The sequence below is a fragment of the Coffea arabica genome, chromosome 10e (genome assembly GCF_036785885.1).
Source record: "Coffea arabica cultivar ET-39 chromosome 10e, Coffea Arabica ET-39 HiFi, whole genome shotgun sequence".
In the NCBI taxonomy this organism is placed as follows: Eukaryota; Viridiplantae; Streptophyta; class Magnoliopsida; order Gentianales; family Rubiaceae; genus Coffea; species Coffea arabica.
The window spans coordinates 2,771,398-2,799,115 of NC_092328.1; the positions used below are offsets into that span (position 1 = coordinate 2,771,398).

The 27,718-nt window shown below is 35.0% G+C and overlaps 3 protein-coding genes and 1 long non-coding RNA gene across 5 annotated transcripts; 2 read left to right on the top strand and 2 right to left on the bottom strand.

The window, feature by feature from the left end:
• Window positions 1-153: 153 nt before the first annotated feature.
• LOC113712457 (B3 domain-containing protein Os03g0212300) lies at window positions 154-3,804 on the bottom strand. The gene is made up of 8 exons (XM_027235893.2): window positions 3,666-3,804; window positions 3,458-3,530; window positions 2,120-2,506; window positions 1,507-1,783; window positions 1,313-1,375; window positions 887-1,226; window positions 672-772; window positions 154-573 (listed from the first exon to the last, which is right to left on the bottom strand). Coding segments are annotated over exons 3-8 (1,080 nt in total). The 5' UTR covers window positions 2,122-2,506; window positions 3,458-3,530; window positions 3,666-3,804; the 3' UTR covers window positions 154-276.
• A 120-nt stretch (window positions 3,805-3,924) lies between these two features.
• LOC113712456 (uncharacterized) lies at window positions 3,925-8,109 on the bottom strand. Of its 2 annotated transcripts, XM_072067309.1 has the most exons (3): window positions 7,831-8,109; window positions 7,388-7,470; window positions 3,925-7,269 (listed from the first exon to the last, which is right to left on the bottom strand). In XM_072067309.1, the coding sequence occupies exon 3, from the start codon at window positions 7,122-7,124 to the stop codon at window positions 4,254-4,256; it is 2,871 nt and encodes a 956-aa protein (XP_071923410.1). In that variant the 5' UTR covers window positions 7,125-7,269; window positions 7,388-7,470; window positions 7,831-8,109; the 3' UTR covers window positions 3,925-4,253. The 2 variants fall into 2 exon arrangements, with proteins under 2 accessions (XP_071923410.1, XP_027091692.2); XM_027235891.2 differs by having other exon boundaries at window positions 7,388-8,109.
• Window positions 8,110-12,862: 4,753 nt separating this feature from the next.
• Window positions 12,863-15,025, top strand: LOC113712568 (pollen-specific leucine-rich repeat extensin-like protein 3). Its single transcript, XM_027236053.2, has one exon. It carries the CDS (start codon window positions 13,039-13,041, stop codon window positions 14,791-14,793), a length of 1,755 nt encoding a protein of 584 aa, XP_027091854.2. The 5' UTR covers window positions 12,863-13,038; the 3' UTR covers window positions 14,794-15,025.
• Window positions 15,026-18,275: 3,250 nt separating this feature from the next.
• Window positions 18,276-18,944, top strand: LOC140015432 (uncharacterized). Its single transcript, XR_011822087.1, has 2 exons — window positions 18,276-18,485; window positions 18,577-18,944. It is a non-coding gene; the product is annotated as an uncharacterized lncRNA (long non-coding RNA).
• Window positions 18,945-27,718: the final 8,774 nt, after the last annotated feature.

Below are 27,718 nucleotides of genomic sequence, written 5' to 3' on the forward strand. Positions count from 1 at the left end.
CATTTTCTCGAACTCCATATTTATGGTTTGACAAATTATGTAGTGATGATCCACAGCAAGACTGTTCATCTGGAACCGGGCAAAAACATGTGAAAAAATATATATATATATATATATTCAAGAATAGAAACCAAATTCAACAAGAAGAAAAACTTCCTTTGCTTGGATTAGATTAGAATCATTTTGTGTCTAGTAGAATTCCAGTACCGACGCGAATGTCTAAATATACATTCCAATGTTTGATTACAGAATTGAGGGAATGCCACGTCCAAAAAGTCAGGAAGTGGATGGAATATTGTTTGACAGGACTCGAACATTCATGACGGCATTACTGGGACTTCCAAGAGTAGTGGAACGATCAAGTTCAAATAAACAAACATCGTCTATCTTGAGCTGATTCGACATATGAAAGTCGCCCCAGCCTTTTGCCATGACAACTTGTGTATAAGCAGCTTTATAGCCAGTTCTATAAGCTGTAAGTTTCACTTGCCATTCACCTCCCGAAGCATTCCTGAGGGTCACGCTAGTTTTCTGATTCAGATACTTGGAGTTCACAAATTCTGAAGGGATGGTCTATTATTCATCAAAGAAATTAATCAACACAGACTAGGATGATGGAGAAAATGATAAATTCCAAGATGATAAATCAATCAAGAACAAATTGTGCTCACCAAGATGTTGCAGCGGAGATTACGTCGATTTATTGTTATACGGAAGTGGGGATTGTCAGGGTAATAAGACCCTACTGCTTCCTCCGCTTCCTCCTCTGCATCTGAATAACCACATTTTACATCAGCTATCACAGTGGAAATTCTTTTAACCCCAAACATTCTATTGTTGTTTACGTGAAGAGTATTAGTAGAGAGTGTAATATAATTTAACTCACCCTTGATGCCTGCTACATTTGGAAGGGTACGAGGTTGAGCACAAGGTACTTTGTTTGTTGTCAAGTTCTCAGAACCCGCAGAAGAGTAGTCCTTCTCACAAGCACTAGGGTCAAATACGTATGTTTTGAACACCATCCCACCAGTATGTTCAAAAACCATAAAATCTCCAAATTTTAGTTCATGATCATGGATGAAACTCTTCCAACCCTTTCCACCGAGGGTTAGTAGCCCGTCGCTGCGTTTGCCTATCGTAACTTCCCAAAACCCTTTGCGGCTTCCTAGAAACGCCTGCTCTGGAATCTTTTCAGACAGCTTCCTACAGAAACGTGGAGGAAGCCTCTGTATACCATGGAAAATGATGAGAGGATGTAATGAAGCATAAATTAAATTTAAGATTCTAGACAAGTTGATTGGTGAATACACACCAGTTCTGCTTCAAAGTCAGGTGCTATGAATTTGAAGAAGCGACTGACAACCCGAGATTCTCCCTGATGTAGTTATTTTAAACTGTGTAAGTGGAACATTTCGTGTCTAGAAATAATGGATCTAGCTGTTTTTAACTATAGATGTCTATCATCTTGTAACATTAAACCAAATTAAATTGTGCTGTTGACTGTACCTGCTGATTATTTGTTGCGCAACCACTTCTCATTTTTCCGCCGGAGACACCTGTGTGGTCTCTGCCTCTGCACTCAATTGAAGGGTCTTGCAGCGTCAAGCCAGTGATAGCTATCCTCCCACCTTTTCTTGCATCTTTCTCCTGGACTGTTGTATCCTTCTTGCTTCTCGAAAGATGATTTCGCATGCTGTTTGATGATTCTACGTGGTAGGTATTGGTATTGCACTTTAGAAGCAGGGCTCTCTTTTCCTTTACAGCTTTATCCTTCCTTTTGGCCCTGCCAGTTTCCTAGCAAGGTAAGAAAAACCTTCCTTTTGGCCCTGCCAGGTCTCCACAAGGGAAGAAAAACCTTTATCTAATATTTCCTAGCAAAAAAATGGCGAAGTCAAACTGTAATTGGTTCTGTGAATTCTAAACAGTTTCTCTGGTTTTTCTATACTTGCTGTGCTTTTCAATGTCCTACAAATGAAACAAGTACCTGTGGCACCCCTATTAACTCATCCCACAAAAATAAATGGCCATCAAATGCTCTTAAGGTTGCTTTCTGATGGACGCAGACGTAGTAAACAAAATGTAAAACTAACCATACAAACCAAAAGAAAAATATGCTCACATGAAATATGCGCCTAGTGTTGCAGACTTGTAGTGGAGTTGAAAGTTAACCTCCGCTTGCGGTGTTAGTAATGTCTCACTTCTTCCGATCTCCCCTTTGCTGAATCTGAAGAATACTTCTAACTTTGTTTCGCCTTAGCTCTTGGGGTATATTGCTGGCTGAGTATCCTTTGTGGTGTTTTCTGTCTTGAGAAGAGAACCAAAAGCTTTCAAACTTCAGAGTTGTCAAATACTACATTGGGTTTCTTAATCCTTAATGCATTCCTCTGGGTTGTCCACCTCTCATTGGTTGCTTAGTTCCCTCTTTAACATTTGGAGAAGTACAATTTCCATCTTTTTGTTTGGTCAGAAAAGCAAGCCCCGCCAGCTGCTTCTGTAGTTAGTCGTCCTGATTTACACCGAAAGCCAGAGATGTCGGATCAGCTCACCTTAAAATGAAAGTTGAAAGAGTGATGCAGCAATGCTATTACTCTTTTAAGCAGAGTCATTAACTGCACAGGCCTGTTTCCCAGTACTCAAAGCTTTCCATATATATGCAATGGAAGCAGGGTTTCAACTTTCAAGGCAGCAGAATGGAAGAGAATGCTGAATGCTTTCCAGGGATGCATCAGCTAAGATGGGATTTAAAGTTGATTCTCCGTCTCCTGTTTTTAGTTCTAATTTCTAAACCCTCCGGATATTTGTGTGCTCTTCCAGTTTTCCTTCCTAAACCAGAGACATTAGCGAGCTCTAAGGAGAGCTTGAGGTGAATTTATCTGCCCGAATTTGTACGTGAACTAACTACTAATGCTATTTTCTATTGCTTACCAACCAAAACAAAACAAAAAAGGGGTTGCTACAGAAATAGGCTTCCAAGTGTATCAGGTCCTTAATTGCATAATTGGGCTTTTCCTTCAGTGCAAATGTACAATTAATTGCCAATGAGACCGTAATTGTTGGGTTGGTACTTTACCAGGTTTATCTGTTAATTAAGCTCTTTTAATTCAAAAGAAAGTGAAAAATTCCGTGTGTTCGAGACCTCTCACTCACACTAAAAAATAAATGCTCGTTGTACCGTCAAAATGAACTTTTAAGAACGTATGGTCCATTCCTGATGGCTGATCAGGAAAAGAGGTATGCGAAGAATGCGAAGGAAGCATGCGAAGGAGATCCCAAGTTAGATGCATGAAAGGTCATCCATTTGAAACTGAAAGAAATCTTTCATTGAGAGGAGCAAGCAGCAACAATAATAATAGTCAATATAGCACGCAGGTTGAAAAATAAATACCTTCCCCACATTTACCAAAAGAGAGAGAGAGAGAGAGCAAAAAGAAAGAAGTTTCAACAATGGATTGCATACCCAGTTGGAAAAACAGGGCCTTCAGCCGGCCCTTGTTGATACTTGACGCGTGCATACAGCTCCGGGAAAGAAACTGTCAATCGGTAAGTATGAAATTAATCGGTAAAATATTTAATTACAAGTATGAAATTCGATAGTTTAATCGGTAATTGAGAATTTGGATATGTATTTCCACACTGTTTTACCAAATTTTAAAATTAGATCTTACTCGATTTTCCTGAAATCCGTTTTACCGATTTCCGATCTAAATTGAATCAGCTGATTGTTTGATTTCTCCTGAAGTGCGTAGACTTGATTGCCGCTTCTGCTCTGAATAAACCTTCGTAATGTAATGCTTCCTCATGGTATGGCTGGATGAATACATGTACAAGTATTAATTAGCACGATTCCCCCAGATTAAAAAGCGATAATGTTCAAAGACACATATGCTAGCATTTTCCAAGGCTGGGCAGCGCCGCGCCATTGAGTTGCCTTCAGGTAATTATGTAGTTCTACTTTTACGGTCAAAAGTTTCCTCAACTGGTACGTTTACAAAGCAAAATCTATACCCCTAAGCTACAAATCGAATTTAAAGAATAGAGAATTGAAGCAAACAAGAAGAATCAACAAATCCATTTGCTCGCAGGCTTAGGGCCTGGAGCAAGAGGATATGCAACAGGCTACGAGCTTTGTTCCGCACCTTCCATAATCCCCGAGAAATTAAACATCAACTTGGGCAAGAATGAGCATACAAGCATGCTCTGACATTGAAATTTCATTTTCTTGCCAGCTAACCAAAAAGGAAAAATGCAAAGTCTCAGTTTAATGCCTCTTCCAAATCCTCATGCACTGTGGATAATCTGTCTTCTTCAACAAAAGATGGATCCAAAAACTTAGCCAAAAATGCCCACACTCTGTAGACATCTTCAAAGTTGGTCAAGAAACCGAGTGACACCGTAACAGCCTCAATCCGAAGGAGCGCATTTTCGTTGCGGCAATGGCTGTTGGACATTGGCTTACAAAAGGCTGCATCTTCAATCCATAATGCCCCATTCTGCTGCTTTGCACCGTTCGCTAAGCGTATGTGGCTAAGGATACCAACGCCAAGAGATATCCCGTGTCTGTCGGCCAATTTTTGAACAACTTCAGGATGAATAATCCCTCCTTTGCTGCTTGCTCTAACATTAAAAGCTATACTTGCGCCTCTTTCATACTTTATCTTGGGACCGTATATTTGCACGAGGGATGTTTTAACACCTTTGTCAAAACTGGGAAACTGAAGCTGAAGTAACGAGATAACCAACCAGTTAACCAGATACCTCAGTCTGAGAGTTGTTCTGTTAAGACCTAACATGTTAACATGGTCAAGATGGCGGCAGAAAATCTCAGGCTCCCTTCCATTCCATTGCTCATCACCATATTCACCTTCATGGATGGATTCAGCATCAACCAAACTGTTCACAGAAGGTTCCCCTGGTTCAAAAGAGGACTTTGGATTTACAATCTGGCTATCATCCAAGCTAAACGATACCCTACTGCCCATGCCAGCAACTCTGTCACCATCTTCCAGTCCGAAAAATCTGCCTCCAGTGTATCCATTCCTTTCTCTCCTCCCCAAAAGCCTAAATTCACCCTCTGTCTCTCTTCTTATGGCACTTTCTTTTCTTTCTGGGCAAAGCTCAGATGTGGACGAAATCTCAAGTTTGCTATGCTGTAAGCCTGAATTTCTGTGCTTTGACCCAAATCCATTTGAAGCACAGCTCCATCTAGAACATGCTATCCTCGATTCCAGAGAACTTTCATTTTCTTCCTGAATCTCTCTGATATTTGTGCCATTGGCATAGTTTCCAAGCTTTTTCAAATTTGGCTCTGTTTCTGAAAGGGATTCTTCTTCAGGGATTCCCTTAACATGGTCCAGGTCCTGTGATACCGACTTCACAGCAGCATCAAAAGATAAGACATGATCTTCGTGCTTTCTGAAACTTAACCTCTTGTCATCATGTATCGGACTTTCCGTATATTTAGACGTAGCCTTCAGAGAAAGTTGCTCATTGTTTCTCCTGGCAGGAAACAATGAGGGCCGCAGAGGTGAGTCTGATTTCTGTTTGGTTAATTGACTAGATTTATCAGACCCAATTGGACTTTGACCTAAATCAATCCAATACGAGTTCTCAGATGACTCGTCTTCACTGAAAATTGGACTCCTCATAACTTCCCCAACTGAAATGATATCGGCTTCCTCAAATGCTGTGCTTGCCCCATCCCTGTCTGAACTGTTATCTTGATCAATCTCTGTCTCAAAAACATCCCTGACCTGTGAGGCCGTATAAACACCAGAAAATGCTGGCAATTGCGGCCCTCCAGGCTTTTCTGGTTCAGTGTTTTCATTTTTGTCGTCTGCCTTTTCTTCCAAGCCCATTAATCCATCAAAGCCATCCAGAGAGTCACTAAGGTACTGAGGAAAATCAGGGACAATTCTCACAATCCCAGACCCCGTACGACCAGCTTGGTTTTGAAGGGTTGCCATCACAGATTTTTTTATCAAAAGGCATCCAAACCCTGTTGGATCATAACCAAATACCTTGTAGAATGATGTAATAATAAAATCTGGCCGGAAAAGGGACAAACCAAGTGAATCCATATCTTTAGGACCTAGTGAACCAGCATCCAGCAATACATGCCAGTTGTTTTGCTGTGCCATTGCCATCCACTGGTATGTATACTTGGAACCTGTAACTCTTGACTGAACAGGGAAAACAAAAAGCCCAACTGCAGAATCTTTCCTCCTTTTCTTCTTGTTTGAAATTTGTTTTCTCAACTCTCTAGAGCAGAGTTTCAAGGATGGCCATTTAAACCAGGCCCTGTACACCTTTGCACCCTTCTCTTTAGCACATTGAGCCATCCAACTCACAGACTGGCTCTCATGGTCAAACATAGTCAACAGCCTCTTGTTCGAATGGAAAGGATAAGATTCAGCCAGCAATTTAAATGCAGATCCTCGACTAACAGTAAAAACAAGTACATACTCATTCTCAGGAATGTTCAAGTAATCCATAATTTTGGTTTTAATATCATGCTCCACAGTACCTTCCTCTGCACCCCCATGAAGTGCATGATTGCTCAAATTTGCAGTAATTTCCTTTAAGCTAAATGCAGATGAATCCCAATACTGTAGCGTTTGAAAATAAGAAAACAACCCGTAACCACAGTAATCAAGGCATACCTTTGCACCTGGATCACATAGGTGACTGTACTCATCTGATCTCAATTGGTCAATTCTTTCTGAACATTGGAACTTTGGGTACAAAGTCAAGAACTTATTGAAGGCTTCATTAAAGTCAGGAATGGATTCTTCAGTGCAAAATGTCCTATCAGCCAAAAGAGCAGTTGCCCTCAAGAATTCCTTCTGGGCATTAAGCCTTGCAAGAGATCTTGACCTTCCCAAGTAGCCATCTTGATTCAAAGACTCAGAATCAATTTCATGTGATTTTGCCAATGACCCATCTTCAGAAGCCTCCTCAAGAGCCTCCCTTAGTTTGTTCTCCGGCAAATTCTTGAGAGTTGATGGCTTTGCCTTACCCCACTCCTCCTCCTCCTCCTCCACCCAAGAACCTTTTCGTCTCCTGCTCTTCTTGTCCATCATCAAGGCTGCACAGAATGATATAGGTTTCCATAGTGAAAGATGCATTAACACGAATCTTTCTTGGTTTCTCCAAAACCAATCTGACGACTTTCCACAACGCAGAACAAATTCAAGAAATGAAAATGTTTTTCTTTTTTTTTTTTCCCAATATCAGTAATTTATTCTTTGGCCGAAATTCTGCTCTGGAAACCTGAAATATTCAAGAACAAGAATAGAATAATCTATATGAGTTTAGACTTGGTCTAAAAGAGGAGAAAGGGCAAAAGAAAAGAAAGGCAAAGAGAAGAAGCATGTTTATGGGATCAAACCTTTTAACTGCATTAAAGGAAGGAAAAACCCTAGCTTTAGCATCCTCCAACAAGAGCAGTTTTGTGTTCAAAATATTCAACACCTACCCATTTTTAAGCATTAGTAGTAGTTCAACAACAGAAACCAGGTGCTAACCCCACCAAAGATTCCACGCCCAGATTCAAAGCCATCCCAATTGAATTACCCAGCTAAATCATTGTTTGTAACTGCTACATATGCCCAACTCAGAAATGTAAAAGAAACAACAGGACCAAAAATCAAGCGCTGCCCAGAGACAAAAATGGAATTCCAACTGAAAGAGGTGGACAAAAACAAAAACTAGTAAAATCTATGGGAGGGAGCAATAGCAGTTAGAACAACCACTGTAATCCTAGTTATTGCTAGTAAGAAGGTGCTAATAAAGAAAAACTACTACTACAAGTAGGAGTAGATCAATTCCCACCAACTTCTTTCCTCCCTGTCCCTCTCGGTCGTTGGAAGAGCTTGGCCGTATAGCCTGTAAGAGCAGTGGTAGAAACTGTGAAGGAGGCACGCGAAAGGGAATCCCAATTCAATGCAACCCCATTTGCATTAAATTCCTCTCATTTACTGCACTGGTCTATTCATACGTGTCTGCGTTGAATGCTTCTCCGTCCCCATTTTTGCTTTGTTTTTCTTTTTTTCGTTTCGGTGAATTACGGCTGGTCCATACATTACTTTGGTTGAACAAATTGTAGGAGGAGAGGGGCAAAGAAAGTTACTTGTTAGCTTTAAGCCCATTTTGAACTCGTTTTTCCCCCTTTTTGCCAGTTTTTTTTTTTTTTTATTCTTTTCGTGAAGTATGGCTGATACATTTATCTTGGTGAAACAAGTAAATTTTAGGAGAAGAGTAGTAACAAAAGTTAAGATTTAGTCTTAACGGTAAATTTTTTTACTAGTTTATAGACCATGTGTAAATTATATTAGTGTAAACCAACACATTATTTCGCTTAAAAATAAATTTCAGGAGAAGAGTAGTAACAAAAGCTAGTAGTTATTTTTAAAGATTAATTCTTGGTGGTTTGTAGACTATATATAGAATTTCAAACTCAAATCCAAATTGATATGAAAACATCTTGCATTTAAACACGTTGATATATATTGAAACGATGTGGGATCTGCTCATACACGTTGGTGTATAAATTAGAATTAATAATTATCAGTGTATCAAAGATTAATGCTAATTTTAATTCCTTTTTGGACGAAAAATTTTGTGCTCATTTTTACTCGTTGCCTTGTTACATTTGGGCAGAGAGGCAAAAACACGGGAATATAAGCCTTGGCTTAGATAGTCAATCATACTTACTGGCAGTCTGGTACAGCCCCGGTACAGCTCGGTGGGGACATAGATGATAGGAGCTGCACCACTAGCATATGGACAAAGCAGCAAAACTGGGTCCCAGAATCCTTGAGGTCAAATTTTTCTGGTTTTACTTTTGCAGGATAGTTTTAGAATTTCTTGACGCTGATGGGTCAGGCAGATTTTGCATTTTGGACTTTGGTGCGCTAATAGCGCCTCGCTTCAATTTTATCTTTAGTTTTCGAGACTTCCGGTTACGTGAGCAAAATGAATTACAAAACCCTTTTGACTTCAGACTTTTCTTAATCTTATCCTTCTTAGTGGGTTGGCCTTGAATTTCTAATACACCATATATATAATGTATCTTCAAGGAAATAAAAAAAAATCCGTTGATTTGACCCTTAGTAAATCCGATGATTGTTGTTTGATACGACTATATATTCATATGAGTTTAATATTTTTAAGGTCGAGTTCGACTTGATTAGTTCGAACTCGAGTCGAGTTCGATACTGACCGACCTCGAATCGAACTCATATTCGAGCCGTTTGTAGCCCTAGTCTCGTTTGGATAGATTCCATGTTTAAAGATCTAGTAGCTCAAATCGTACTACACCATCTCGTTAAAATGACGTGGTAAAATCTAATCAATTAAATTTTTTAAAAATCATGCCTATCCAAATTTTGATCCATATTCACAAAGAGTATCATCACAAGTTAAAAGCGTGGTTCGCATAGGATTAATGAAAATCACCATAAACCGCCTATTATACAGGTGCCATATTTCAAGCTTTTATCTTCTTCTTCTTCTTCTTTATTTAAAAGCAAGAGGGAAAAAAAGACGGTTGATTTGAGATAAAGCAGTAGCAGTAAAGCAAAAGGAAGCAGAGGGGACGATTATAAGTGAAGTGACGGAGAGTGGAAATGGCGGACGAGTGCGGTGGCCTCGTGCATGTCTGCCTCCGCTGAGCTGTGTCGCCAATATTTCTTCAAAGCGGGTCAAGTCAACCCCACCACGTACTTCTTTTGAATACTTAATTATTTTTTTATAAAATAAAGTCAATATTATTATTACATAAGTTAGTTTAAAATCGTTTCAACACAAATTTGCTTGATAAAGAAATCTATACTAAGATTACACCGTAAATCACAAATCAACGATCTAACCAATTATACAAGTTGTTTCAAATTTAAGCAATCATACCGTAAATCACAGACTATCAAATTTAAGCAATTGTACAAGTTATCTTCACAAATATTTGTGCATGTATGTTATCTCAAATCCGACCTTTTCATGAGTACTTAATTACTCGTACTAATATTTATTTATTTAATTGTGTTACGATTACGTGAAGAGCAATGGACCGTTCATAAATGTCGTCTAATTTTTTTTAAAGTACTATTACGACTTCATTACTATAAAAACACTTAAAGACTTCTCCCTCATGTGATTGACCTGACCTTTTGATTGCTTAAATTACAAATGCCGTTCCCTGCTCGATCGACGTTGACCTAACTCATGAATAGAGGTATAAAAATAGGTGATTTGGATGGGTTAAAATGGGTAATAAATATAAGTGAGTCAACTCATTTATACTCATTTAATTAGATGGATATAAATGAGTAAGTCAAAAAAAAAGTTGGATAACCCAATTATCCATTTACAACCCATTTATTCCAACCCTTTACAAACTTGTCTAAATTTATTTTGTAAACTAAATTATATATTTAGATCTCCCATTGCAGTTTGCACCCATCATTAGTTTTAAATATTTACTTGTAATGCTCAAAAGTCTAATTATCGTTTTCCCCATTTGTGTTTTATGTCATAAAATTATATACTATTTAATAATTGAACAATAAGAATATTTTTGTTGTGTAATATGGAAAGGATTTGGAACCATGAAAAAGAGAGATTAAATAGTGATTGACCAGCTTATGAACTTGGAACTGGATACCAAGAAAATACAAATGAAAATAGGACAGAAAAATTTCCAAGTGTATAGTTATTCTTTAACTTTAAATTAAAAAAACTGGCCAACAGATTCTCCCATCTTTCGGTTAGGTCATCCCCTTTTTTATGCTAACTTTGGTCAAAGGTGATGAAGAAATCAGGACACTATTGCTAAAGATAATTCTAAATGGATGTAATTGCAAAGACAATTCTAAATGGATTTGATGGATTATCCACTTTTTAATTGAAAAATGCAGTTATCTTTTAATTTCTCTAAAATACCCTTATTCAATGTAAGTTGTTATTACTATAAATTACAATATTTAATATAGATTGTTATTGAATAGAACTTGCCTCATTTAATGTAAAATGGGGATTGACTCTTTCTTATCTATCAATTCAAATTTCTATAAAAACCATCAATTCAAGTTTTCATGAATAATTAATGTAGAGTTGTATTCTATTTAATGTAAGGATATTTTAGAAAAATAGCAATCTAAATTTATTTTTCCAACAAAATTAATTATTTTTTCTTAAATTGTGTGAAAAAAAAAACTAAAACTATCAAAATGGGAGAGAGAGAGAGAGAGAGAGAGTAATTAATGGTTTCTTTGTCTGTAAAGTCTTTGTTTCAATGGGTTAGGTTGCTGTAACGTTCTGTCCACTTAAACAATGGAAGCCACTAGCAATTTTTTGCCGGTTAAGCTGGCTTTTAAAAAGCAAATTTGGCCCATTTGGCACTTCCTCCAAAAGTATGTTTAATTAGGCCATATACGGCTGCTCAATTAATATACTTCTTGCTCGAAGGGGATGCACTAAGTATTGTTCAAAGGATTAATATCAAGGAACCCGACTTGTCTTTGATAGGCAACTTAATTCATGGCATCAGGTCCATGCTGCATTCTTTTGATTTCGTTAAGATTAGTCATGTGAGGAGGACCAATAATTTCCCCGCCCACATTATGTCCAAGTCATCGTTATCCTTTGAGGTCCCAAGCCAGCTACTGATGCTGCTCTTGTTGATTTGCAATGAATGGGATTTCCATTATCAAAAAAAAAAAAAAAAAAAAATTATTAATATGCTAAGCCCGTCGTATCCAGTACTCTAGTCTAGCTACCTACGTACAAAAAAGATTCGACCACCGTTTAGAATGTCATGTTATAATAACAACCAGACTCTTTAAGGAAATCGAGCCATTTCATGCTTAGTCTCAATAATCTGTCATCGGTCGATTCTGCCCAATAATTCTTTATAATGGCCATTTCGTGGATGGTGTCTCATCCCATCCTTTCTTTTACAACACAATGTTGGCTTCTCGCTGCACATTATTATGGCTTCAAAGTGCGATTTGAAGCATAAAAGGAGAGTTATACTTATAGAGAGAGTGTTTCATGCACGGCCTACGAGATTGTAGAGTTCATGCATGATTAACAATAATGCAATCTCCTTTAAAGGTTGCTTTTGGGGTGGTCATATTTTTTTTTATAGAATATATTTGTCAATTTCACCTACCAAAAAGTAGCATTGTAATGATGTAAAATTCATCCATTTGACTAATCTTTCTCTTGCCTCTATGTTAACCATTTCGTTATGTATGCCATTTCGTTAACCATGGCTTTCTTGAAGGTAATGAAACGAAATATACATCAACCCCTGAAAAGATTTCCTATGCATGAACTTGAAACTGAGCGCTTTTATGCTCCACACCACCTCACAGATTACTGCCCAGGCCCCTTTATCTCTTTTATCTCTTTATGTCCATGGAGATGGAACTCTCAAAAAGGCCACTCTTTGTCCTTTTCTTAAGGACTCTGTCGCTCTTTTTTTTTTTTATTGTTAATTAATTTTATTTTTCAGTTCTATCCGACCCAGAAAATAGTGGGCCGGGTTGGCCAGTTAACAGAGTCCACCACAACATGCAGGCGGGTTAAGGGCTACTTCATCTGACATTGGAAGCCCAAGTTACGCAACAAATCCAACGGCCTTTTACTGCGTAGGCTGTCTCTGGCGGTTATTCTGCGTCCAAGTTCTCTCTTTTTTCGCGGTCTTCTTTGAACGCAAGCTGTTTTTCGATCAACTAAATAATCACCTGCCAACTTCCATTACAAAAAATTTTCCTCAAATTAGATACCTTACCAACTTCTCCCCCAATACATGCGCAAATGCCTAGCTTGTCGGAACCAATATCAGATTCAAGTTCTCATGACGAAATTTGTGCGGTCAAAATCTAATATATATCCTAGACAATACTGCAGAGCCTCTCAGATGATGGTTTAGTCTCGAATCATTTTCTAACCTCACATTGTAACACCCTGAATTCATCTTCTATAGAGACTCTTGGGGGCTACCCCTGGCAGCTTGGCATTGCGTTCTCATAAAAAATGCAGGGTTCCAGCTGCTTCATCCTTTCTCTCCTCCTATTTTCTCCCATAGTATCTTCACTTTCTTCTGCACTTTCGGACGAAGAAGCATCAGTAATTGCTGAGGGCCAATTCTCAACCCTTCCTGAAAATGGCGACTTACCTGATGATTTTGAGTTTAAGGTAGACGTTCAAGTTGAATGTCCAAATCCAAGGCTTCGACGTGCCTACATTGCGCTCCAAGCTTGGAAAAATTCCATACATTCTGATCCTTCAAATTTTACAGGCAATTGGGAAGGACCTGATGTTTGCAGCTACAATGGTGTATTTTGCGCAACTGCCCTTGATGATCCAAATACAACAGTTGTAGCCGGCGTCGATCTCAACCATGCTGATATTGCAGGCTACCTTCCTGTTGAATTGGGATTGTTGAAAGATGCAGCTCTTCTTCATCTGAATTCCAATCGTTTTTGTGGGATTGTTCCCAAAAGTCTGTCCAAGCTCGCATTATTGCATGAGTTGGACATAAGCAACAACAGATTTGTCGGCCCTTTCCCTAAATCAGTCCTTTCGATGCCTAGGCTTAAGTACCTCGACATCAGGTTCAACAATTTTGAGGGAGAGTTGCCTCCTCGACTTTTTGACAAAGATCTTGATGCATTATTCCTGAATAATAATTGGTTCAATTCATATATTCCCGAGAATCTCGGGAAATCTCCAGTTTCTGTGGTGGTATTTGCAAATAACAAGTTCAAAGGCTGCATTCCGTCTAGCGTTGGTAACATGACAAACACCTTGGATGAAATTATATTCTTGAAGAATGAACTTTCAGGGTGTTTGCCAACAGAAATCGGACAGCTGAGGAATACAACTGTCGTCGATGTTTCATTCAATTCATTCTCTGGCATCCTGCCGAGGACATTCAGTGGCCTTGAAAGGGTCGAGTTCTTGGATCTTTCTCACAATATGTTGACAGGCTTTGTTTCTGATGCCGTTTGCCAGTTGCCAAGTTTGTCAAACTTCTCATTTGCATACAACTACTTCAACGGAGAGGGAAAAGCCTGCGTCCCAAATTCTAGGAAAGATATTGCAGTGGCTGATACAAGCAACTGTTTGCCAGACAGACCGAAACAAAAGTCCCAGAAAGAATGCAATCCTGTGGTGAGCAAGCCGGTAGATTGTAGCAAGGCCAAATGTGGTGCGTCAAAGCCTTCGCATAAAGAAAGCCCTGCTGGGAGGTCTAAGCCGCCAAAACCACAGCCTAAACCATCACCAAATCCACCAAAATCGCCTCAACCAAAGCCTAATCCTCCGCCAGTTGTAAAGCCACAACCTCCAAAATCAGCCCCTCATCCTCCACCGGTTGCAAAACCACAGCCTCCAAAATTATCCCCTCATCCTCCACCAGTTGCAAAGCCACAACCTCCAAATACTCCGCCAGTTACAATGCCATCACCCGTCGTCCATTCTCCTCCACCACCAGTAGTAGTCCACTCCCCACCTCCTCCAATCTATTCCCCGCCACCACCCGTCTTACATTCCCCACCCCTGGTAGTCCACTCCCCACCACCTGTGGTCCACTCTTTACCCCCTCCAACTTATTTCCCACCACAACCCGTTGTTCACTCTCCTCCCCCACCACCTCGTGACTACTCTCCACCACTACCCGTTTCCTCTCCTCCTCCTCCGCCACCTCCATATCAAGATGTCGTACTTCCGCCAACTATTGGTGCGGTCTATGCATCACCACCTCCACCAATATTTCCGGGATATTAGCTGATACTAATAAACTGATGGGTTTTACTTAAATTACCAGTAACACCACCAGTTTTGCTAACCAATAGCACTAGTAGTTATTAGAAGAAACAGAGGGATTAATTTTACCAATTCAAAGTGGTATTTTGGTCGCGTTCCTATGATTCAGGATACGAAATGTAAATTGTATACTACCTATTACAACTGTAAATAGACAAATCAATTAAACCCAGGATGGCCTGGTGTTGTGGTATGAACCAGATGATTCACTACTGTTTCACGGAGTCAACAGATTTGCTTACTTTTAGATTATCATATTTTGTCTTATAACTAGTTAAAGAATGTCAGTTATCCACTTATCCTGCCCAGAATGTCCGGTTGTATTGCATCTATCAGGTTTTGGCAGTTCTCTAAAAACGGTGCAAACAAATGCAGAGCATTTTGGAAGTGGAAGACTGATTGATTCTTTCTTGTATTGTTGTTTTGGGACAGTGATACAGTGCCTATAGTTATGATAACGATATTAGAGAAACTGTTATTATAGATTTCTATTACCTTTAGTGACAGATCAAATCTTTTAGTGACTTTTTAAATATTATATTAAAATAATTAATATTAACTTTAGTAAGTTTTTAATTAAAACTAGTAAGTATATGCCTGAAAGATAAGATTTAGTCAGAAATAGAAATTTACACTTTGAGTAATTTAATTTACTTATTATTTGACAAAATTTACTTATGTTTAAATTAAACTTACCAATACTAAAAGTAAAAAATGTACATATTTAAGTAAAAAAAACAGTTTTGGATTCCTGAAAACGGTTTTGGGTACCACATTTCTCTTTAAAGTTATCTACCTTTTTCTTATTCAGTTCTTAGTTCCAATGATACGATTGAATTCCCAGGCAAAGGTTTCCACTTTGATCCACACTTTCCCTTTGTTATAATTGAATAAATCTTCTCACTTCAAAATTTTCATCTTTAGTTCACACTTTGCTTCTATCCTTTCTCATCGTTCGGTTGGGTTTGAGTGCTGCCATATGCAAACACAACAAAAGGGTTAGCGACGGTGGTAGCCAGCCAAAGAGCATATGAAAAATAGCAGTGACGAGGTTAGATCATCATGTTCTCTTGAAATCGTTTGATTATCTTGCTGTAATTTATTTATATTTCATTTGTTTTGTTTGTCAAGGTTTTATTGGGAAATCAAGGCTGAGAATTTGAAGATTTTATTGCAATTTTGGGGCCGAAAATGTCTGTTGAAACATCTAGGAAATGGTTGTAGTTTTAATTGTCTACGGGTAAAATATGTTTAATAGCCATGTGAAACATTTAGGAAAGGACTTGAGACCAGGCGTTTAAGTTAAATGTGATTAATTTGTAAATGCATATAAGATGTTTGGTGAAATGTCAAAGAGAAATTTGTATGTTGTGATTGCTACTTTGTGCGGGTGAGAATTACTAATATATTAGTAACTCAACATGAGCTTTATAACTTGAATTCTTCAGGCAAGAGAGGTTTCTCCCGTTTTGGAATTCTAAGTTGATACGCTTGATGGAGCAGATGTTATTGAACTGAACTGATCTAGAATCATTGTTGCGAATCTGTTGTTTCTATGAAAATTTATTATCAGCCTCTTGAATTTTTTAGTCCATGTTAACGCCTGCAATGCCACGGAAATTTGGTCATCTATGGAAATTTATTATCAGTGTCTTGAATTTTTTACTCCATTGTAACGTCTACAATGCCACGAAAATTTGGCCATTATTACTCTTGTAAATCTGTGTTGCAGAAGCAATTCTTATTACCATCCTATGATACATGTAGATTTTGTAGAATCACATCTTCCCTCTTCTTCAGTCAGGAAAGGAGAGAAAATTCATAGAACAGTTTCCGACCATCAATCAATTATGGTGTTATACATACTTCATATTTTTGCATTTTTTTTGTTTATTTTTCTTTTGAGTGGTGTTGCATGGGGCAAACCTGCGGAATCCAGTGGTCTTTGAGCAAAGGATTGTCAAATGCTGGTTGTTGATACGTATAGACACAATCAATTATATCACCGTCTTTGCTCTGTCATGAGAAAAAATTTTGAATTTCATTGTAAAGAGCCAAAGGCATTCAACATAATCTAATCTACCTACCCGCAAATTTGTGACTTTCATTGAACTAAGGATTAGATTATGCTGGTTGTTTCGATATTTTGGACATGTGAATAACTCATCTTCCTCCTAAAAAATTACTAATACGTAAACCCTTATCGGGAGAGTCAAAATAGCTTGTTAATGCCATTGCTATATCATAACGATTAGACTGGAATATAAATCTGTTGAATGGGTTGATTGGAACAAAATTCAGATGAATGGTTTATATGAGAATTGAGGTTTTCAATTAGTTTGATGATGGTTTGTAATATAGGGGGAATGGAGTTCTAATCATAAAATACCTAGAAAAGAAACGGGTTACCAAGTCGAGAAGATAAGTAAGTTCTTAATTAAAACTAGTAAGTATATGCCTGAAAGATAAGTTTTAGTCAGAAATAGAAATTTACACTTTGAGTAATTTAATTTACTTATTATTTGACAAAATTTACTTATGTTTAAACTAAACTTACTAATACTAAAAGTAAAAAATGTACATATTTAAGTGAAAAAATCACTGGGTTTCTGAAAATGATTTTGGGTTGCTGAAAACGGTTTTGGGTTCCTGAAACACTTTCGGGTATCACCTATCTCTTTAAAGTCATCTGTCTTCTTCTTATTTAGTTCTCAATTCCAACGATACGATTGAATTCCCAGGCAAAGGTTTCCGCTTTGGTCCATGTTTTCTATTGGTCCAATTGTTGTTGCTACAAAGGGACAAAAGGCAAAATAGTCCACTCACAAGCGAAAACGAAGACGATGCAAAAATTGCAAGTAATCACATACTCTTAAAATTGACTTATTCTACGGTTAGAATAGCTTTGCAAAACCAGATATGAATGAGCAATGCTAAATTTCATCCACTCATTGGCTTTATGTTAGAAGGCCAAAAATGTTAGTTATACATGTACACTTCATATACGCCTTTATAAATTCAATCTTTTTGTTTATGGATTGTGCTTGGCAATTTTTTTCCCGCAGGTCATTTGGACATGATAGACGAAAATGTACTAAGGTGTGCACAGATGCATATGAAACTCACAATTATGATCATGTTGGGGCACCCAATTATGTTGAGAATGTAAATTTGAATCTGATAGGATCATCCGATGGCCTATTGCAATCAGATTCACAGCATGGATGCAATAAGGAATTAATGGATAGTAATTGGTTTCAGATCATTCCTCCTGGTCAAGTAATGTATAGCTTGCTTTTATTTATTTTTGTGTGAAGGCGTGAAATATAATGGTGCTCTATTTGCATTTGTATAGGCATTAATGTGGGCATGCAATCCTTCATTAATCCAAAGTCATGTACAAAACACTAGCTTGTCAGGAGACGAAATGTATTCAGGTACATTTTTCCTTCTTCACGCCTAAGTTTTATGTTATTTATTTGCTATGATTATGTGTTGTTGTGGCCTTTTTTTAATACAAATCTTGTGATGGTTTTGTAGTGAATGAACCAGATTTCAGCCAAGACCATTAAGGAATTTTATTCTTGAGAGAGTACAAATGTTTTTGCACGTCTTTGCTCAAAGCTTTTAGGATGATTTAAGTTTCTTCGAAGGTAGTTTAATGCGTTTTGATTGTAAATCTGAACATAATCTCCTTAGTTTGCAATTTCTGGTGTTTACTTGTTTTAATGTGAATAATTTCAGCTTGCTTGGAAAAAAATTTGGTGATCAAATTTCAGATATTGTTAGCATCCAAGTGCTCTTGGGTTTGTAAACCAGAAATGTCAATCCAAACTGAAGCTTTTGATAGTGATATCAGAGCCCTTGATGCTGGTGATCAAATTCTCAAATCAAGTTACTAGCCTTTTGATTGCTTCAGATTTCTGAAGCCAAAGTCTTTGTGCTCTAAATTCAGTTCTTGGCCATGTAATATTGTCATGCTTAGATAGCTATATCTAGTGTCCTACCAGCTTAATTTTGATGCGTAAGTATCAATTATTAAAAGTTAGATTCATTCTGATGCTCAAAATGAGCCGTTTTCTCCTATTTTGAAATACCAATTTCATATCAAATGTCTTATGCATGTAGATTTTGTTGTTTACTTCAAATTGGACTGGCTTACTTGATGAGCAGAACTCGAAAAGCAACTCAAATACTCATATTATACAATACTCAGCACACGGTTTTTTAGGCTTTAAAACGTCATTAATGAAAGTTACCCATTCGGTTGTTTAGGAATGTTAGGAGATTCGTCAAATTCAAATGACGATGCCTGAAACTTGTACTTATCCCCAAATTTGTGTTGTAGTACAGTATCAAGATCTTGCACCTATTCCATTCACCTATAAAAATTATTATTATCATAAAATGACATTTTATAATAATTTACATACTATTTGCCAATTAAAAGCAAGTTTCATAAAAAATATGCATGTAAATCCATATTGTGAATGATACGAAATATATTTGAAACTCACGAAACTTAATATATGGGTAAATTTACTATAATTTTAAAAGATTACGCTACGTTAGATACGATCACTTTACCTTTTATACTTGTGACCTAGAAAATAAATTTATTAAAACACATAACATTTATAAATGATGCATACTGACAGGTCGTCAGCCTGTGCAATAATAAAATTAAACCTAATTGCCAGTTAAAATGACCAAAATCCAATTTCAAGTACTGGAGCAGGGACTCTAGGTGTGCAATGGGTTACTTGATTCACCCTGTTCCCGAAGAGTTTGCTTGATCCGATATACCCGAATGGAATGGTTATTCCTTTTCACAAATGATTAGGAATTTGTAGACATGGCAAGTAGGGTCGTATCCACAGAGATTGGGTATATTTGTTTCTTAAGAAATCCAAAGTAACACAGGGGGTGATTTTGTAGGAATGACGATAATTAAATAAATTCAAATGAGAAAGTAAAAATAAATAATTAACTAGAAATTAAACCACAATTTACTGAACTCAGGATAACAATAATTAAAGGCCTAAATTAATTAAAATAAGGAAACAATCAAAAATAAAATAAAGTAGGCAATTAAAAGTCAAATGACAATCCACTACAATCAAGGAAATATTAACTAAAGATCTAGCCAAGAAATAACTTCAGCAATGGTTCACCTAATCGATCATTGATGCAAAGCAATCCCAATTATTTACCAATAAATAGGTTATAACTGCCAAACAAGCGATGACAGTCAACCCCTCCTTACTGTGTCGGTGATCAAGGTACGCCCGTTAATCACTACTCTAATTGAGAAATAATCCTAGGTACGCCCGTAGAATTTAATTCCCCAATTGCCTTACGTATTAGAGGAGCCCTATTCTAACCAAATAACACACTACCAGGGTTATTTTAGATTAGCCCGCGTATCCCCCTGACACGAATCTAATCATGCCAGTTGTCACTATTTTGAAACAATTAAACAATTACGGATTTAACGTCCCAATTGACAATAGATTATCAAATTAACTAATTATCCGGATCCAAGACAATCAATTAATTAAACAATCATAAGCACTGCAACCAAGGAATATGCGAATACCAATAAATAAGAGAAAAAGATAAAATTAAAGCGATCTCACAATTTTAGGCGATCCAAAGCATCCGTTGTCTCTTGACTAGAGTGAGGAAATTAGTTCATAGTTGATGAACAAAATCTACGCAGAAGTGAAACAAGAGCTGCGGCCATCAAGCGGAAAATAGGCAAACTCAATTCGTTCAAAGGAATAAAGAAAAGCACATCTACAGAAGGTAATTCAATGTCCTCTTAAATGTTCCTGCCATCCAAGGAGCAAAGAAGTACTAAAAGACAAAAACAAGAAAAGTCAAAGAAAGCAATTCCAAATTGCTCCTGACAAGCACCGCAGGAGTCTTCCTAAAAGCATTCCAAACCAAATATCAAAACCTAAGCTATTGCTCCTATTCTAATGGCTACTGTGCGGCGTCCGCCGCCCAGCCGAGCGAGAGCAAAGAAGACTTCGGCCTCCCCTTTTTAATGTTGTCTTCGGGCCAATTCCCAAGAAGGGTTGTGGTTTGATATTCCAAAAATGTCCCTAGATGCTTGCTACTTGAACTCTTTCTTGATAACTGTCAAATCGGCACTTATTATGGTATTTTCGTTCTACTCCCTGAAATATGTGCAAAATACTAAAAGTGAGTAGAATCTAACAATTAATCCAGATTGGGTCAGGTAATAGGAGAAATTAATAATAAAATAAATGATAAAATCGCAACCTATCACATACATTTATTAAAATGCTTAAAACGCAAAACATTTATGAATGAAACATACAATCATTATTATACATTTATGTTGCCAACAACTACTAACTATAATATTAAGTTTCAACCATTAATAAAAAAATCTTAGCACTAGTTTAAATAAACTTCTTAATACTTGTTTCATATAAGTTTCTTTAAGTAATATAGTAAATTTATGCCACAAACTAGTAAGTTTTGATGATTAACCAAATTATTATTCTTTCAACAAGATTTACTATTAATTTATAAAAACTTACTATTACTTGAACTAAACTTACTCCCCACAAACTAAACTTACTCCCCACAAAACTAAGTTTTGAATGTAGAGTAGTAATTTAATTTTTAAAAAAAGTAACTTTCATTTTTATTTCGATTTACTTTTTGAAACATGAATAGGATAACACTTATATGACCATTTTCGATTTATTTTTTATTTATTTTTAGCGGCCATTTGATTATTTGATAGGCCTATCCACCTAAATAGGATAACACTTAAAAATAAAAAAGTAAGTTTTCCATCTAAAATAGTAAGTTAACAGTAATAAATTAGTAACTTTTATACTTCAAAATGTAATTTGAAATAAATATTAAACTTACTTTTTAAATAAATAAATTACTACTTTATATCCCAAACTTACTTTTTATAGTGTAAGTTTAATTCATGTAATAGTAAGTTTTAATACATAAATAGTAATTCTTACTGATAACATGGTAAAATTGAGTAATAATCAAAATTTACTGATTTATGAGACACATGTAATATTTTACTTTAAAACATATTTCAAACTAGTGTTAGGGAATTTATTTGAAATAATGATAAGATGTTTTATTAATGATTAATTTTTAGTACCTTAGTTAGTAAGTACTCATAATATACCTGTATAATACAAGATTATAGTTATCATTTAAAAAAATTTATTTACATATTTTAAAATACTATGGAAAAAAGTTTGACTTTTCACATAATCTTGTAAAATATGTAATAAAATTTTGTCGTATTATAAGTTTTTAGTTATTTTCAATTTTTGAAAAGTTTGAAAGTTTGGATAATAATAACAACAAATCTTCCTAGTTATATATAGAATATTACTTGTTTATATATCAAAATTTTTATAAATTTACATCTAAGATGATAAAGTTTTAATAAATTTACATCTGAGACACAAGAAATAATAAGAGTAAAAGCCTAAACAAAATGAGAAATAATATAATAACAAAAATTATAAATTTAGTATAACAATTAATATAAGAAAATTAAATTAAATTTAGAAAGTAAATTAAATAACAACGATGTCAAGGTTAGAGGTCATGGTAAATGTTACAAATTTTAGGAGAAATTATGTATTGTAAAAATGGTTTAATAATTTTCTATTAAGCATAACTATTGCATACAAAAGGAAAAGATATTTGATTTTATTTTGATTTGATTAGAAGAACTTGTACTAGTAATAAAAGAAATTTCAATTCAACAATCAACGTGTACATGATTACAGTAATTTTTTAGTCATTTAGACTAATATATGTGCCATAAAGTAGTCAGATTTAGTCGTTTGTGAATTCATAATTTTAACAGTTTACATAAAATTCATCTATTAAAAATTATGATTATTATAAAATGCCCTTTTAAAATAATTTACTTACCATTTGCCAATAAAAAAAGAGTTTGATAGAAAACATATGGATACAAATCCATAATGTAAATGATACAAAGTATGTTTGAAAGTCACAAAACTTAACATATGGGTGATTTTACTATAATTTTCAAAGATTATGCTATGTTAATACAACTTTAATTTTTATACTTGTGACCCAGAAAATAAATTTATTAAGATTTTACCATTTTATTAAATTCATAGGCATTAATATATGAAAATTGCGTACCATTTTATTATATTCATCAGTGTCCATATATGGAAATTGTGATGTATAGATAAGTGCAATTCTATATATAACTCGAAAGAATTTTTTTTACTGTCATCCAAACTTTTTAACCTTTCACAAATTCAAAAATAATTCAAAAGTTATAATATGACAAATTATTCTTACATATATTTATAAGGTCATATGCAAAAAAAAAGTTTTCATAGTTTATTTAAAATGCTTAAAACATATAACATTTATAAATGATACGTACAATTGTGTATCATACATTTATATTACGAGTAATTACTAACTATAATACTAAGTTTCAATTATTAATAAAAAAATCTTAGCATTATTTCAAATAAACTTCCTAATACTTGTTCCATATAAGTTTCTTTAAGTAAAATAGTAAATTTATGCCATAAACTAGTAAGTTTTGATGATTAACCCAAATTTACTATTCTATCAACAATATTTACTATTAGTCTATAAAAACTTACTATTATTTGAACTAAACTTACTCTCCAAAAAGTAAGTTTTAGATATAGAGTAGTTATGTACTTCAAAAAAAAAGTAAGTTCCATATTTCTTCAAATTTACTTTTTGAGACATAGAAGTTAATAATTTCTTGAGTTAACTTACTATTTTTAATGTAAAACTTACTAACCATATTTTTAGGTACTATTTTATTTAGATGACCAGTATAACAGGTAATCAAATGGTCGTTAAAAGTGTTTTTACCTGTTATATCAGGTAAAAACAATTTCGTTATCATAACGCTCGTTACTTCAGACTTTTCCTGTTGTTTTGGTGGTCCAGTTTATTGTCTGCAGTTCAGAACTGGGCATAATGTAGACATAAGTACATGACAATAAGACTTTGATACTTCAACTTCAACAAACCGGGCAAAAGGATCCTCAATAATTCCATTTTTTGCAAAAGGAAGTAAATGGAGCGAGCTGCCAGTAACGAGGGGTTGGGCCCAACAAAATGAAGACTGAAAGCAAAAGCATGTCAGTCCTAGGCCCCAAATGACTTGAACTAGAGAAGGCGCAATTAATTAAAATGAACTCATTTAAAGCGCAAAACTTTAATGTAATAACTGGATTAAAAGCTAATGAGTGGTAAAATTAACTTTAGACGTGCAATTCATTTTAACTTGAGAAGTGCAAAACTTATTCTAACAAGCAGATTAGAAGCTCCTGCAGTATATTCTATGGACCGTATGAGTAATGTTGCTAAATCTGGTTATAATTGATACATTGGTTAATTTAGTAATATTGTTAGAAGCACAATATTTATTCATGATAAATTGCCTTTTGCGCCTTTTGTGTTTATCTGAAAGTAAATACATGTTTTTTTTAGCATTCGGTGTTTAATAATTTACCTGTTGATATTTTGTATGCAAAGCAATATTTGATGAATTTAATTATGTACTTATATCATAACCCATTGATAAGCAAAATCTTTCAACGTTTTAAAATACAAATAACTTTCTTGCAAAGTAATACATATAAATAGTACTATTATTGAGATTTCTTTATTGAATTATTTAATACTAGCAAACACACCGTTTCACAACTAGAAACCATAAAGCAAACCAAGAGATGCAATTCCAGATTGAAGAGATGACTGACCTACAATCTATATCTATATAAATTTGATAAGGGATTTTCAGCAACAAGCCTCCACACATTTTTCCACTCCCAATTCTATGTTTCTAGTATTTCACATTTAATTTAATTTATAAGATATATTTCTCATAACTTCCACATGTACTCTTCACATTTGAAATTGTTAGTTGTGTTTTTAAAATGATTTCATTTCAAATTGTTAGTTAATGTGCATGTACATGTTGTCATATTTGAACTTCAACTCATCTCATTTCCTAATTGCTATGTGTTATTTACGATTATACTCCAACTAAGACTTCTATAAGACCATAATAGGAGATAACAAATATAACATCTTTTCATGCCTTTTTAATTTAAATAAGTAAGGGAGAATGTTATTTACACTCCCATTTTTGTTATTCACACTCCCATAATCATTTTGATCATATATTTTTCATTAATTAGACTATATGATAAAAAAAATGGTGAGCATGCAAAGAATAAAAAAAGAAGTGCAAGTAACATTTTCCTAAGTAAGAAGTGTCTTTCATACCTTTTTAATTTAAATAAATAAGAAGTAATTCCACTTATATAAGAATTTGGTTTGAAATTTATTAATGGGAGGGTAACTAAAGAGAAAATATTGCCAAACTTAGTAAAAATAAAAAAAAAAGTAAATGACAATATTTTATCTTTTAACTTAGTAATCATAAGTAAAAGGGCAAAATTAAATAGAAAACAAAAAGAAAATAATATTCAGTACTTGTGGTTTTGAAAATTCAAGGATTATACTATTCGTGAAATCTAAATTATGAAATCATTAAATAAAAAAACAAAGTACTACTGGTCTTTTAACGTAGAAATTTTTATTTGAAATATTCATTTTTGATAAAAATAATGATAATAACAACACCAATTCTACCAAAAATTTAAAAACAAAATTAATATTACATTTTAAGAGAAAGCCATAGAACATTCGACCCTAAAATACTACTTAATTTGTATATACTTGATCCATATTTGACTGTGATTAAATTTGGATAAGAGTGCAAAATCCAAACACTAACGATAATTTTGGATATCATTAATTATTTTATGTATTCTTATTGCTATCTTCATATGTAAATATATAGTTGCTATGATATATATATATATATATGTTATATGTATATATTGATTGTAGTAGTTGAGGGTATTATAGATAGTATCAGTTTTTCATTTACATTTTTAGATGTTAATAATTGCAACCATTGTAATCAATTATCAATTTTACATTTTCAATATGGTAGGTAAAATAAAATATTGGGTAGTATGGATATGAATCTAGAGGTTGGGGGAGGGGGAGAAGGGAATGTTGAGGAGTTGATGAGTGGCGGAAAAAGTTGAAAAAGAAATGTGAGTTACAAGCGGAGAAATGCAAGAAGAAGAAAGGGGATTGTAAGGATATAATAGAGATGACAAAAACAATAATAGATAGAGTGGCACCATGATATGAGGTATAAAAGTGGTAGGAGGCAGCTGATGGCCAGCTGGCGGATAAGAGATGAGGGAAAGGATATTGATTTTTAATAATTTTGAGAACTCCGAAAACACGTATTATAGAGATTTTTTTAAATCTACGTTAAAGTTTATGAAAAATACTAATCTACATGCAGTCAACAATTTTAGGGGCACAAGATAAGAGAAAATTTTTTTTTCTAAAAATCGAATATGGGTATAACATAATATTTTTTATCGAATATTGATAAATTGATTTTTTTCTTTTAGAAAATTGTTCTCGTGTTACTACCTAACCTAACCCTCTCCTTAAATGCGTTAACAATTCCTCTATCATGTAAATCATTATAAATTAGATTTTTTTAACATGTTAAGCATACACTTCTTTAAAATTTTTAATCTTTTTATATATATAATTCTATACCACACTCTATAAATATATATAATATTTTTTAATTTGAAATATAAGTCTGTGCAGAGCACGGGTTAAAATGCTAGTAAAAGGAAAATGGAACTCGTAATTCCATTCTGTAAGACGAACTAAAGAGACGTTTCTAAGCAGCCAAGGCAAGAAGAGTCCTAATAGTCTCCATATTGGAAAAAGTCTAAAAAATAGAGTCAATACGAAGTTGTTGGTTTTAACCTTTAGGCTTTAGCAACGAGGCGTGGTTTTTAACGATCAAAACTACCGTCAACTTTCAACTTCACATAGTCTACCCTACCCACTGGCTGCAAATCAGCTGTTGGTGGCAGACGAAGAAGGAAGGTCCCATGTATGCATTATTTTAATAAAATGTGTTGAATATTTCAAACAATTATTATTATTCCTGTACACACCAAATACCAGATTCCACGCTATGGTCCTTTGATTTAAGTCGTTAAAAAAATGTTATCCGTCGAGTCCAACCCTGCGTTGGTCTTTCCCATACCATTATTACAAGTCGCAGGGCAAAATGAAAAAGAAACGGTTTTGGTCATTTTGTGCTATTTTTATTTTATTTTAGTTTATTTATACTCCTTGAAAACACCTGAAGAAGTTTTTGAATTTTGATTCGACGAATCTTATGCGGGTCTTACACGTGAACTGGCCCCGCGCAAAATGACAAGGAAACGATTCCGGTCGTTTTCTGCTATTTTAAATTTCTTTACACGACTTCAACTCCGCTCATGTTTTGACGTCAAAGTCCTCTAACGTCTAATCCATTCGGTCTAATACACCGTTTGAGTGGTAGAAACTGGAAACCAAACCACCATCACATTTTGAATCGGCTTTTTCTTTCTTTTGTCTCATTAAAATTGTGATATTTTTTATTTTAATATATTTATTTTATTAAAAACATTAAATTTCTGTTTAAACCCTTCTTCTAGTATGAGGATAAAATAAAAAAAAAATACAATCATCACCATTTTTAAAATATTGAATCTATGAAATATGGTTGCGTCTACGGTGAAAAGTTCACCTTTCTGTCCATAGTAGGCAGAAGCAATGCAAGGAGGCCAGCTGTGCTATGTGGGGACGCACAAAGAAGGACATCCGAGCACCACTGGAGAAAGCCGGTTTGGCTTGGATGAAAAACGTTATATATTTTAAAATT

Coding starts and splice junctions, on each gene's coding strand:
- LOC113712457 (XM_027235893.2), bottom strand. Junction 773..886: donor AAATGTAGCAGGCATCAAGG/GTGAGTTAAATT, acceptor GTGGTTATTCAG/ATGCAGAGGAGGAAGCGGAG. Junction 574..671: donor ATCTCCGCTGCAACATCTTG/GTGAGCACAATT, acceptor GATGAATAATAG/ACCATCCCTTCAGAATTTGT.
- LOC113712456 (XM_072067309.1), bottom strand. CDS start 7,124: ATGCATCTTTCACTATGGAAACCTATATCATTCTGTGCAGCCTTGATG.
- LOC113712568 (XM_027236053.2), top strand. CDS start 13,039: ATGCAGGGTTCCAGCTGCTTCATCCTTTCTCTCCTCCTATTTTCTCCC.